The 13,576-nt window shown below is 37.5% G+C and overlaps 1 protein-coding gene across 3 annotated transcripts in view; it reads left to right on the top strand.

Moving 5' to 3' along the window:
• MARCHF11 (membrane associated ring-CH-type finger 11) overlaps positions 1 to 13,576 on the top strand; it is a 114,095-nt gene that overhangs the window by 10,228 nt on the left and 90,291 nt on the right. Inside the window, exon 3 of one of the 3 annotated variants that reach the window (XM_085001738.1) lies at positions 306 to 366. The exons of the other annotated variants lie outside the window; for them this stretch is intronic. Coding sequence (XP_084857864.1) covers positions 306 to 366 — 61 coding nt within the window. The remainder of the gene's footprint in view (positions 1 to 305; positions 367 to 13,576) is intronic. 3 annotated transcript variants of the gene reach the window in all.

The raw sequence follows: 13,576 nt of genomic DNA, 5'->3' as shown, positions 1-13,576 counted from the left end.
AGAAGCCACAGAAAATGCTTTTGCTCTTTTCTCCCCAACCCCAGTATTCATTTCTTTTCTGTGCTACACTTGCGGATTTTAATATAAGTATATATGTAAATGTCCTCTCTAATCATTTAAAGAAAAAAATCAAGAAAATAAGAAGCTTTACCATATTTTGGTGAAGTTAGTTGTAATCTTGAGAGTTGAATAGTAAAGAGCACAGGATTTGCCAGGCATGCATTGAGCATTTAGTAAATATTTCCCTTATCCCCCTTCCATCTCTTTCTTCCTTATCTTGACAACCTCTTACTTTGTCTTTTTAGTGGGAGCACATAGATGGGAAGTTCCCAGGGAAACCTCCAGTTCTTTGGAGAGAAAGACAGAGTGAGTAAGGGTGACAACCCTTGTCTGCATTGTGTTCTCTAGGACCAACCAGCACACCCACTCTCCAACCTGGAAGCTGAAAGAAAATCTTAAATGCAGAACCACCTTTCAGTCCTCTCCCAAGCTATCTTCCTTTAGCTTTCAAATCGCATTGGCTTCTATGAAAGGCATTTTCAGATCTAGACAAGACTTCTTAGCAGTTTGAGATGTGGTCGAAAGAAGTTGAAAAATGATAAGCCAACAAAATTCCAAATGTGTTGGGTAGCTTTGAGTGACACATGGTCCTTAGACTATGGGGAAGGACACTGAAAGCTCCTTGGGTTGTATGGTGAAACATGTAAAGATGAAAGAGGAATCTCCCTACCTCTTGTCTGCCCCCTCTCGCTGACCTATGCCCTACTAAGGCTGAAGGGAGTATATGTTACATAGAAGGAAATCTGAGCTAGAAATATGTTCCTTGCATTTTGGACATATTTTGGACATGATTAAACTACAGTCAGCTTCAGGGGAAAATCATCACACATTCCTTGAATTGCTTGTGGGGAAAAATTTCAATGTCAAATGATGATGAATGCATGGAGATTATTAATATAAAGGGCATAGCATTGAATTAATATGTGCTTATTTTTCCTTTAGAAGGGGATCTGACTCATGTCAAGGGATAGCCTCAAAATATTTCATCTTTTTTTCTACTGTTAATTACATAATCCATGCTTCCTTATTGATTATTTTTCACTCATTCAAGTAAGTAGCCATTTTGCAGGCACTGTTCTAGGTTCTAGAGCTACATAGTTTGTTAAAACAGGCAATACTTCTGCTTCTAAATTTAAATTCTCAATGATGAGGGACAAACAATAAACAATAGGTAAATAGGTAATTTTAGCATATGTTAATAATTACAATGGAAAAAAACTGGGTGATTAAAAAATGTTTGACTGCAACGAACCATGTGGTACTGGATTAAGAGTTGGAAACATTGGTATAAACTCAGGTTTTGCTTAATGTAGATTGATTACATATGGAAATATTTATAATATATGCTTATGCATGAGTTAGTATACACACATCCATTTCCTAGCTCTGTCTGTTGAGTGGGCCTAATAGTAACACCCTAGTAATACTAAGTTTATGTAGCACCAAACCTTGGTTTCCAATATCATTCCCCAATAAAGGGAATTAGTCTCATACAAGATGCTATTCTTATACAAGATGAGATTGGAGTATCTTTTTCTAGAAAGTAAAGTGCTCAAAAACAAACAAACGAAAGGATGGGGCATAGCAAAGGGACATAAGAACCAACCTGAAAGAGTCCCCAGTAGCTAAATCTGGAACAATTTGAACAATGAAATAAATAATATACTATTGGATTATAAGCTAAACTGCACTGTGAACATCCGTGAGTGCATATTGTTATAAATAAATGACTGAATGAATAAATGAATGGGGGGGGGGAGACAAATCTCCCCTACTGAAGAATTCCAAATTATTGATTTATATATGGTCCCCTCCAGGAGATAGAGTTCAACTCCCCCCTCGCCCTTGAGGGTGGGTTGTACTTAGTAACTTGTTTCCGAAGAGCAGACTGGTTACAGAGTGGAACGGGGGAGAAGGGAAGTAACTTTACAGTGGAGAAACCTGGCAAGTGCTACCTAAGCCAGGTGGCCAAGTTGAACATGATCTGTTGATAACCTAAGCCCTTGATATGATGTAATGAGACTATTTTGCCTCTTGGTCTTCCTCCTCCTAAAAACCCATAATCCTAGTTTAACCATGAGAAAAACAGCAGACTTAATCAAACTGGGGGACAGTCTGCAAGAGGTCAGACCAGTACTCTTCAATGCTATGAAGAAAAAGGGAAAGTCTGAGAAACTGGAGGAAGCTGAGGAGATGTGATGACTAAATGTAAGGTGGTGTCTTGGATGGATTCCTGGAAGAGAAAAAGAACTTTAGGGAAGAACTAGTGAAATCCTAGTAAAGTATGGAACTTAGTTAATAGCAGTGTACCAGTGTTGGTTTACTAGCTGTGACAGATGTACCATAGTAATGTAAGATGTTGACAATAAGGGGAGTTCCTGGCGTGGCGCAGAGGATCCGACTAGGAACCATGAGGTTGTGGGTTCGATCCCTGGCCTTGCTCAGTGGGTTAAGGATCTAGCATTGTCATGAGCTTCGGTGTAGGTCTCAGACGTGGCTCAGATCTGGCATTGCTGTGGCTGTGACATAGGCTGGCAGCTATAGCTTTGAATGACTCCTAGCCTGGGAACCTCCATATGCTGTGGGTGGGGCCCTAAAAAGACAACAAATATAAGATGTTGACAATAAGGAAAACCATGCAGCATATATGGGAACTCTTTGTACTATCTTTGCAACTTTTATGTACATCTAGAGCTACTTATTTTTTTTTTTTAGGGCCACACCCTCATCATCTGGAGGTTCCCAGGCTAGGCATCCATTCAGAGCTAGAACTGCCTGCCTACCCCATAGCCACAGCAACTCGGGATCCAAGCCAGGATCCAAGCCATGTCTGTGACCTACACCACAGCTCATGGCAACACCAGATCCTTAACCCACTGAACAGTCCAGGGGTCGAACCCGTGTCGTCATGGATACTAGTTGGGTTCATTAACTACTGAGCCATGATGGGAACTCCCTAAAGCTACTTCAAAATTCATTTTTTTTTTTTAAGTATGGGGAAGGTTAACTGTATCTTGATAGAAGAGGTAGGGAAATTCTTTCTGAGGAGGTGACATCTTAGCCTACACCTAAAGATAGATGATGATGGTCTTCTTTGAAAAAACTCTTTGAAGAGCCTCTGGAAGGGGCAGAAGCTAGACCAAAGACTCTAAGTAGGAAAAAGCTTGCTGTGTTGGCAGAAATAAAGAGGACCATGAGTGAGGAGGAGTAGGTGTTGGGGGTGTAGGAATGCATTTTACTATGTAGGCCGTTGTGAGGAATTTGTGTTTCATTCTAAGAGCAGTGGGAAGACATTGTACCGTCCCAAGCAGAGGAGTAATATATAAGAGTTCAGAAGCTTTCAGCTGGTTTTAAAAGACTGGATTAGAGGGAACCTGGGCCGAGAGCAGGGATGCTATTACAATGCTCCCTGATGGATGGGAGGACATAACAGAGGCTCATATAGGATTATAGCAGCAGAGATGAAGAAAAGTGGATCCATATGAAAAATACTTTGAAAGTAGATGGAAGAATTAAATTTTCTTTTTCTTTTTCTGGTAATTTGGTGAGAAAACATCTTCCAAACTGACTTAAAACTGTGTATAGCCTTTATCTCAAGTAGTGTCAATTTTTTAATATTTTGCTATAGAAATATTGTGATTGGTTACAGAATGTTGACCTAGATCCTGCTGAGTATGTGGGAAATTACATTATATAATGAAAAGGCATCATATCGTATTTTAAAAATCTGGACAATTTGGAATTTTGAAACACATATAGCCCAATGTGTTCTGGGTGAGGATTTTGGTCTAACATATGGTCTATCCTGGAGAACATTCCACGTGCTCTTGAGAAAAGTGTATTCTACTGTTGTCAAGTGGTGAATTCCATAAGTTCTGTTTGATGTAGTTAATTTATGGTGTTGTTCATGTCTTTTATTTCCTTGTTGACCTTCTGTCTAGTTGAAAGTTGTATTGAAGTCTTCAAATATTATATTGAATTGTCTGTTTTTCTCTTAAAATCTCTCAGTTTTTGCATTGTGCATTTTGGGGACTCTGTTATTAAATACAGATATGTTTATAATTGTTACATTTTCTTGATGGATCAGCTTTTTTATCATGATAAAATGTCTTTGGTCTCTAGTAACAGTTTTTATTTTTAAGATATTGAGTAGCCACTCCAGCCCTCTTTTGGCTACTATTTGTGTGATGTATATACTTTTTCATTCTTTTGCTTTCAATCTATTTGGTTTTTGAGTCTAAAGTGTGTCCCTATAGACAGCATATAGTTGGATTATTGGGTAATGAGTTTGGACCTGTATATAGTGATGCTCAAAATAAAGGCTTATGGAAACCAACAAATATTGTTGAGATTGCTTTCTTTGTGAAGTTATCAGTTTAGGAGGGTCTGTTATTCTGCAATCATGGTGATTATGTGCTGTATGAAATTGTGTATTTTGCATTTCCAATTGAATATTCTGTTAACCTGAGTTTTTAATACAGTTGCCCTCTCCTACAATTTGTGGAGGAACTGTGTGATTTTTCTCTATCCCTTTCAACCCCGTCACCTGAGACTTGGTGTGAGTAATTGAGGAGTTGTGGAACCTTAGGCTTTCCTACTAAGTAGGATATTCTTATTGCCATTCATAACAGCTCAATTGCTTCTTACAAAGCTGCAAAGCCCCAGGTATTAGTGAGTGCATTTTGACCCATTTAGCCTTGGGAATTTAAGACCATTCTTTTGTGCATTTATTACATATCTTCTAGAGGGGTTGAGATTATAGTATAATGGAAAAAACATGGACTTTAGCAATATGCAGACCAGGTCTAAATTTTAGCTTAGCCACATACTAAATTGTGTGTATGATAGTAATACATACGTATTAATTCCTTAATGCTGTTGGGAAAGTTAAATCAAGTAATATTTTCAAAGTTCTTGGCATGTGATGATGTTTTATTAATTCAAGTCTCCTAACTTGTTCACAACAAAAGTTGGAACACATACAGGTCTGCCAGGTTTTGGATTTATTGTTTGCTGATTTATTTATTCTTCCATTTAATAACCCAACAAATATTTATTAGTTGTTTACTAGATGCCAGGCACTGTTCTAGAAACTGGAGATAAACAAAAGAGTAAACCAAAGAAATAAATTCCCTGCCTTCAGGGGGCATACATTCTAGACAGAGGGATTGATAATATACAAGTAAAAATTCTAAGTAAAAGGATTAATAATTTAATTAATGGCAAATGCTAAAGAGAAAACCTTGGACAAAGAAGGAGATATGAATGTTGAGAAGGGTGGTTAAAATTTTACATGAGGTGGTTGGAGAAGGTTACCAAGCATGATCTTTGACATTAATTGAAAGAAAATTTTCATATATATGGCTTTCTAGAACGATTATATACTAGTGAATGTTTACCATGATTAGTTTTCTTACTGAAGTACATTTCATTCTGCGTTTTAGTTTACCATGAGTGAACTGGAGATTTCAATATTTTACAACCTATAATTTTATAATTTGCATCAATATATTAAAAGCCTTGGGAGTTCCCATTGTGGCTCAGCGGAAAAGAATCTGACTAGCATCCATGAGGACGCAGGTTCCATCCCGAGCCTTGCTCAGTGGGTTAAGGATCCAGCATTACCATGAGCTGTGGTGTAGGTTGCAGACACGGCTTGGATCTGGCATTGCCGTGTCTGTGGTATAGGCCTGCAGCTATAGCTCCATTTCGACCCCTAGCCTGGGAACCTCCATAAGCCACGGGTGCAGCTCTAACATTAAATAAATAGATAGATAGATAGATAGATGTCTTAATAGTGGCCCGATTTCCTTGGTCCATTGTATTATCTTGGATATTGTAATGACTATTCGAGACATTGGTTTTAAAAGCAAGGAAAAAAAAAAGTACAATCAGAGTTTAAGTGTAAAAGAGTGGTGAAAAATGTATACTAGATTCTAAGAATCACAGATGCTCAATTTGCTCTTCCTGAGGCATTTAAAATATTTATTTATCTTGCCACATTCACTTTTCAATCTACAGAGTTATTGAGGGGTCAGGACCTTCATTAAAAGCCATTGGATGTAAGAAACACATGAGAAGTCCAGCCTATTTGGTTTATAATTATTTTTAATACTGATTTTTATAAATAAATTGTAGAAATATAGTAATACTAAAATACTCTTCTCGAATAAAAACATTTTTTTTTTTCTGTTGAAGAACACACATTTACTGATGTGGATTGTTTTGAAGCGAGCTCCCTCAGTTCATTGAATGCCATCTAGGAAACTTGGCTAGTTGGAGAATGAATGTGTGAGGCTGTAATTTTCAAGATAATATAATTGGGAACTGTTGATGTGTCTTGTACATGATTTGGCCACAGTGAAAGTCATATAGTGACTGAAGAACAGGAAATGACTCTTTATGCTGTTCCTGGAGCTCCAGAAGTTGACATTTGGGCTTCTAAAATTCACCTGAAATAAATGGCTTCCATTAATCAGTGCAATGGAACACTGGGCAGCCCTATCATTTTTGGACCTCTGCCATTGATGGAGAATGAATACAAAGGACTTTTAAAGGTTGAACACTCCTTGCTCCTCTTCAGAAAACTTTTGCTAATACGGAGACATTTTGTTTGAGCTTATGATACTTAGTCAACCAAAATGAAATAATCTGTTCCCCAAATTTGAAGGGATAGTCAGCTGTAACCTAACCCCCCCTAGCTTTCAAAGACATAAGCATAAGTGGGTTATTAACAATCTTTTATTCAGGAGAAAAGTGATGGTCATTTCATGGGCAGTGAGATGTTAATAGTTATGAACAAGTGCAGGGGGGAAGGTTGATCGTCCTCAGGACAAGTATCATCCATGGAGCTCCAGTCTGGGTTTGCTGTGTTTGACGTTAGTGGACTAGTGTAAAAGGTTTAAAAGCTTTCAAGATAAGTCAGTATCTTAAGGGTTTCTATATAAAGAGCCAGCTTCTCATTGTTGGTATCCCTTCCCCCAATAGATGTCAGAAGAGCTTCACTGTGCAACTCCGCCCTCTAGTGTTTCCTGATAACTACAGTCAGATTCTTGAAAATTGACTGCTGTCCAGAATTCCTTAGGTTCAAGAAAGGTCTACATTTTTTTCCCCCATCTTGTTTGAAAATAAATTTGGCCCAGGTTAGATTTACTGTTGCTCTTTACCTAATTTATTTCAGAAAAGGCACCCTACCCCCATTTTATTAGATTATGATTAAATCAAACATTTTTCTGTTCATTCCACTTTGTGGTTTCAGGGGTTAAATTTTAGTCTGTTCATAGATTTTTGGAATACCAAATTCTTAAACAGTTTAGGAATATAAAGCATGTGAACTCAAGCAGAATGTTAAATCCACTTAAAGTTATTTTAGGGAGTGTATTCACATTTGATAGCCCATTGAATATCTGGGTACATCAACTTTAAATAGAAGATAATTATGACATTTAGTACCTCTGCCAAAATATTGTAATATATTGAAAATCAAGTATTTTAAATATTTTTGCCAATAAGCAAAAAGAATATCCCTTATTTGGATGCATGTATCTAAGAACAACTATTGACTGAATATTGGGGCTGTTTTATGATTTGAAAGAGAAACTGATTGCATTTCAGCTTCTTTTGTTCAGCTTTAGTTTTTTTCTAAGAGGGCCTTTTATTTTGCTTAGGGCAACATTTTAAAAGAATTAGATGAGAAGCAGTTTTCATGATGTAAAACTTATGAACTATATGTGAAAATGAGGTTTTTAATTACTGCTGATCGTTTTACTAATGGTAAGCCATATTGCTTGAGGGAGAAAATTTATCCAAGAGCTTTCAGTTCTTAGTTAACACCAGTGGAACTTTAATTAAGCAGTTACTTTTGAGGCCCTGCCCATCTCCTGGGTCCAGCACTGGGAGGAGAAATTAGGATCACAGACAGTGAGTGTTTCTGTCTGGTTGTGAGTTCCCAGGAAAGCCTCTATACCCTGGAAATAAAAAGGAATAGAGGAAGGAAAAAGGAAAGATAAATAGAATTTGCTTTTCCTAAACGGGAAATACAATTTTAGAGAGTTCCCACTGTGGTGCTGTGGAAATGAAACTGACTAGTATCTATGAAGATGCGGGTTCAATCCCTGGCCTCGCTCAGTGGGTTGGGGATCTGGCATTATGATGAGCTATGGTGTAGGTCATGAATGTGGCTCAGATCCTGCATTGCTGTGGCTGTGGCTAGGCCAGCAGCTGTAGCTCCGATTCAACCCCTGGCCTGGAAACTTCCATATGCCATGGGCAAGGCCCTAAAAAGCCAAAAAAAAAAAAAAGGAAATACAATTTTTTTTTATTTTTTATGAAATTTTTTTATTTTTTACAGAATAAAATACATACATTTAAACACAATTACATTCACACAGATTATTAAATCATGGATCTTAAGAAACAGATTAAGTGACTCCCACTGGAGAAGTGGAATGGAAAATATGCTGAGACAAATAGGAAATTTATTCTATACTTTATCCCAATTTTATGGTTTTCATCTTTACTACTTAGTTTTATCTATTACATTTCAATTTTTCTTTAAAAATTAGCATTATATTAAAATTGTTATATTATGCAACTAAAATTTATAAAGAAGAAAGCCTTATATACCATTAAATATTTTACATAGCATAATAAAAAGAATGACTTAACTGGTAAGAATAACAAAAATAATACACCCTCTGAAAATAAGTAAAATATAAAATGCATAAATTGGTTAGAAAACAGTGTAACTATATAAATATGTCCTCACAATTTGTTACATCTTATTGATTCTTCAATATAGGCATTACACCATTCTAGGTGATGTGATAAACAAGACATTATAGACCTTACATTGTACCATGGAGAGAGATGGTTATTGATAATACAATTGTAGAACGTATTATTTAATTGTACAGTTGCATTAATTAATTATAATTATCATAAATTCTTTGATGGAGAGGAAATCAGAATCAGATCTAAGAAGACTTCAGTATTCCAAGAATGATGTCAAATGACCCCCTTTGTGGTGGATTATGCACTTATTTACTATGAGATATATTTCTTCTCCAGAGATTCCTTGTTTGTGTATCAATTGTAGATTTTTGGTTAGCAGTTATTCTGAAGTTTTGATGTAAGAGTCTATATGTATATGAGATTGTTTTAAGTTGTTGGTCTCTTAATTGAAAGTTCATCTCCAGTGTCCTGCATCTGTACCCACCTCTTCTCATGATTTCTGATTTTGGTGGTATAATTGTGCATGGATGATTTCGTACCTTTACTGTATATAAACCTTTACTGGTGAGCCTTGTCATTTGTGGCATCTTTGTTTCCTGTTGCTGTCTTTAGTTTCCTGCCTAGAGAAGTTCCTTTAGTGTTTGTTGTAAGGGTGGTTTAGTGTTGCTGAATTCTCTCAGCTTTTGCTTATCTGAGAAGGTTTTGATTTCTCCTTCAAATCTGAATGAGAGCCTTGCTGGGTAGAGTAATCTTGGTTGGAGGTTTTTTCCTTTCATCATGTTAAGTATATCATGCCACTCCTTTCTGGCCTGCAGAGTTTCTGCTGAAAAATCTGCCAGTAACCTTATTGGGGGTTCCCTTGTATGTTACTTGTTTCTTTTCCCTAGCTGCTTTCATGATTTTCTCTTTGTCTTTAATTTTGGTCAGTTTGATTAATATGTGTCTCAGTGTATTCCTCCTTGGGTTTATTTTATATGGTACTCGTTGTGCCTCCTGGATTTGAGTGAGTGGTTCCTTTCCCATGTTAGGGAAATTTTCGGCTATTATCTCTTGGAATATTTTTTCTGTCCCCTTCTCTCTCTCTTCTTCTGGCACCCCTATAATACGGATGTTGGTGAGTTTAACATTGTCCCAGAGTTTTTTGAGACTCTCTTCATTTGTTTTCAACCTTTTTTCTCTTTTTTGTTCTGCATCTGTAATTTCCACTAATCTGTCCTCCACCTTGTTTATTTGTTCTTCTGCCTCCTGTATTCTGCTGTTAGCTGCTTCTAGTGCATTTTTTTATTTCTGTTATTGTATTTTGCATCTCTTCTTGTTTAAGTTTTACATCTTGTATCTCTTTGCTCAGTGTTTCCTCTAAGTTATCCATCTTTGCCTCCAGTTTATTTCCAATGTCTTGCATCATCTTCAGCATCAACAATCTAAAGTCTTTTTCCTGGAGGCTGAGAATCTCCTTGTTGCTTAGCTGATTTTCTGGGGTTTTTCCTTTCTCCCTCATCTGAGCTATAGTTCTCATTTTTATAGGTTTTTGGTGTGGTGACCTTTTTATAGATAATAGAGCTGTAGCCTCTCTTACTTCTGATGTCTGCCCCCCTTGTGGCTGAAGTCAGTATGGGGGGCTTGCTGTAGGCTTCCTGATGGGAGGGGCTGATGCCTGCCCACTGGTAGGTGGAGCCAGTTCTAATCCCTCTGGTGGGTGGGGCTTAGTCTCTGGATGGGATTAGAGACAGCTGTGTGCCTGAGGGGTCTTTAGGTAGCCTGTTTACTGAGGGGTGGGGCTGTGATCCCACCTGGATTGTTGTTTGGCCTGGGGCTTCTCAGGGCCTGACTGACAGGTGGGGCCAGATTTTCCCAAAATGGCCACCTCCAGAGAAAGGCAACTGCTGAATATTCCTGAGAGCTTTGCCTTCAATGTTCCTCCCTCACAACAAGCCACATTCACCCTTGTTTTCCCAGGATGTCCTCCAAGAATTGCAGTCAGGTTTGACCTAGGTTCCTGTGGAGACCTCGCTCTGCACTGGGACCTAGTGCACATGAAAGTCTGTGTGCGCCTTTTAAGAAGGGGGTCTCTGTTTCCCCCAGTACTGTGGAGCTCCTTCGTACAAGCCCCGCTGGTCTTCAATGCCAGATGCTCCAGGGGCTCTTTCTCCCAGTTCTGGATCCCAGCATGTGAGGGTTTGATGTGGGGCTCAGAACTCTCACTCCTGTAGGTGAGTCTCTGTGAACCAGTTAGTTTTCAGTCTATGGAGCTTCCCACCCAGGAGGTATGGGGTTGTTTATATCGTGAAATCACCCCTCCTACATGTTGATGTGGCCTCCTCTTTTTCTTCTGGAGTAGGGTATCACAATTTTATTTTAGAGGTACAAAGCATTTCAAGAAATGTTAATAGTGGGTATCAGGTTAAGAACCTGACATGGAGTTGTGAGGATATGAGTTCGATCCCTCGCCTTGCTCGCTGGCTTAAGGATCTGGTGCTGCAAGCTGCACAGGTAGGGTGATTATGTGGCTCAGATCTGGTTTTACTGTGGCTGTGGCGTAGGCCTCAGCTGCAGCTCTAATTCGACCCCTAGCCCAGGAACTTTCATAAGCCACAGGTATGGCCTTAAAAAAGGAAAAGAAAAAATAATAGTGGGTATCAGACAAACAGATTATTTGTCTGGAAGCACATGCGTATCCTTTCCAGATACATGAGTGCACAGTCACTCCTGGCTTGATACTCAGAAAGTATGACCTGTTAATTACTGAAAATGGACAGTAGGCGACTAGCTCAAACAACTTGGTTTTTAGCATTGTCCCTGCCTTCTTGGTGGAGTAACTCATTTATCAAGAAGTACTGAAAAGCATGGTAAAAGATAGACAGAATGGCAGAGAAAACGCTGTGGTTTCCAGGGTCGTAGGCAAAGCTGAGGTTGTAGGATTATGAAGCTTCTGATTGATGATGACATTGGCATAACATTCATTAAACATATTTTAAATAGAGATAAAGTGAGGGGGATTTTAAGTGAGTAGATAAATATGTAAAACAAATACATTGCCTTTTACACAAAGATGCACCTGTAGTACTTTTGCCTTTTCAAACATTGAAAGGTATTTTGAGGCCAACATAGATTTCAGAGAATATTTAAAAAGCTAAACATGATAATAATTGCATAAATTAGCATCGTTAATTTATAGTGAGATATCTTGGTAGTGTGTTTGCACGACTAGAAAAATGTTCTTCATCTGATTTTCATACGGTAAGAAAAATGGCTTATGTTACTTAGTAAATGCCTCTTTCTCTGAGTAGCTAACCACAGGTGCTAAATGAAATGAAACATATAGTTAATTAAAATTATTTTGCAAGGATAATAACATGTTTTCAGCAGTTAAGTCTTTAGCAAAATGCAGAGTGTATTATTAATTTTTATGGTGCTATTACAGGAAAGTGTTGATAGAAAATTAGGAGTTTTCAATGAAATAGCATGAAGTTTCATTGAGAGTAAGGAGAGAGATTCTTATGTCTGTAACGTATCTGCATTACATATTCTGTATTAAAACTAATTCAGTTAGCCATTATCTAGCAGCTCTGTTGACATAAGCCTAGTATTTCCATAAAGAACTAAGAGAACATTGGCCTTTGTTGAAGGCAGTGTTAGTTTATAGTTTTAAGACAAGGGCCTTACTTCAGATAAGGTGCTAATTATGTATGGATGACAGTTCCATGATAGGAAAAGTAACATAGAACTCCTTATCAATTGTGAGTCAGAATTTGGCCAGCACTTTAGAAGTAAAGAGAGCTCATTCTCCTGTGGTATCAGAGTCTGATACTGGAATTTCTTCTAGATGTATGATCAAAACCAAACAGTGCCAGCAAAGTGACTTTACAGTGAATAAATTGTACATTTATTATCTTTTGAGTATCTTTAAATCCATTCAGAACTCAGTACAAAAAGTATATTGCCTTCTATGCTTAGCGATATTTATGAATTCAAAAGAACCTGATTGCCTAGCAAGCAGCAGTGGAAAGTGATGTTGATTAGACAAGCATTTACTTTAAGCAAATCCCAATATGTCATTTCCAGGACGGAAAATATTTCTTAAGTGTGGTTGAGAGCAATCTGGCGTAGGAGGATTAGAGTCTGTTTGGGCATCTCTCCTTGTACATGCTTTCTCAGGCTGACTGAGGCGTAGCCTTTGACGATGAGCTTGGAAAATAAACACATTTATTGTAAAGTTTGTGTCACTCTTCAAGGACTACAGATAGAGATTCTTACTGGTAATAATAATAGCTGCTCTTATGTGCCAGGCACCTTGCAAAGTGCTTCAGAGGCATTGCCTCATTTAACTCTCAAAAATGCTATAAGAACGAGCCTCTAGAAAAGTATCTTATTTAGAAGAGCTTCAGTTTAAGTTGTGTACGCATTTACAGGATCAATCAAATGCTCTGGAGTTCAGAAAAGTTTAAATCCATTTGGGAAAATGGAAAAATACTTTTGAATCAGTTAAGGAGCCTGAATACTAGTTATCACACATCACTATGGGTTTTTGGGTAAATCTAATAATTTACTGAACTGTTTTTAAATTATGCAAGTGATTCAGGAAAACAAATATTGTTAAAAAGTATGTTAAAATTTAAATAATTCAGATAACATAGAAATCAGCAAAAATGTATAATCCCTCTCTTTATTTACCTCTAAGGCCCCATCCAAATCCATTACCCCAGTCTGGGTAATCACTATTAAAACACTGGTTCATAACCTTCTAGTACCTTTTTTTTTTTTTTTTTTTTTGTCTTTTTGCTAT

The sequence above is a fragment of the Sus scrofa genome, chromosome 16, assembly GCF_054392235.1.
Source record: "Sus scrofa isolate SSC_HxYL_T2T_F1_AM1 chromosome 16, Sscrofa_HxYL_maternal_Yorkshire_Landrace_v2.0, whole genome shotgun sequence".
Taxonomy (NCBI): domain Eukaryota; kingdom Metazoa; phylum Chordata; class Mammalia; order Artiodactyla; family Suidae; genus Sus; species Sus scrofa.
The sequence above is the reverse complement of the archived record's forward strand: the minus strand, read 5'-3'. Positions and strand labels throughout refer to the sequence as shown.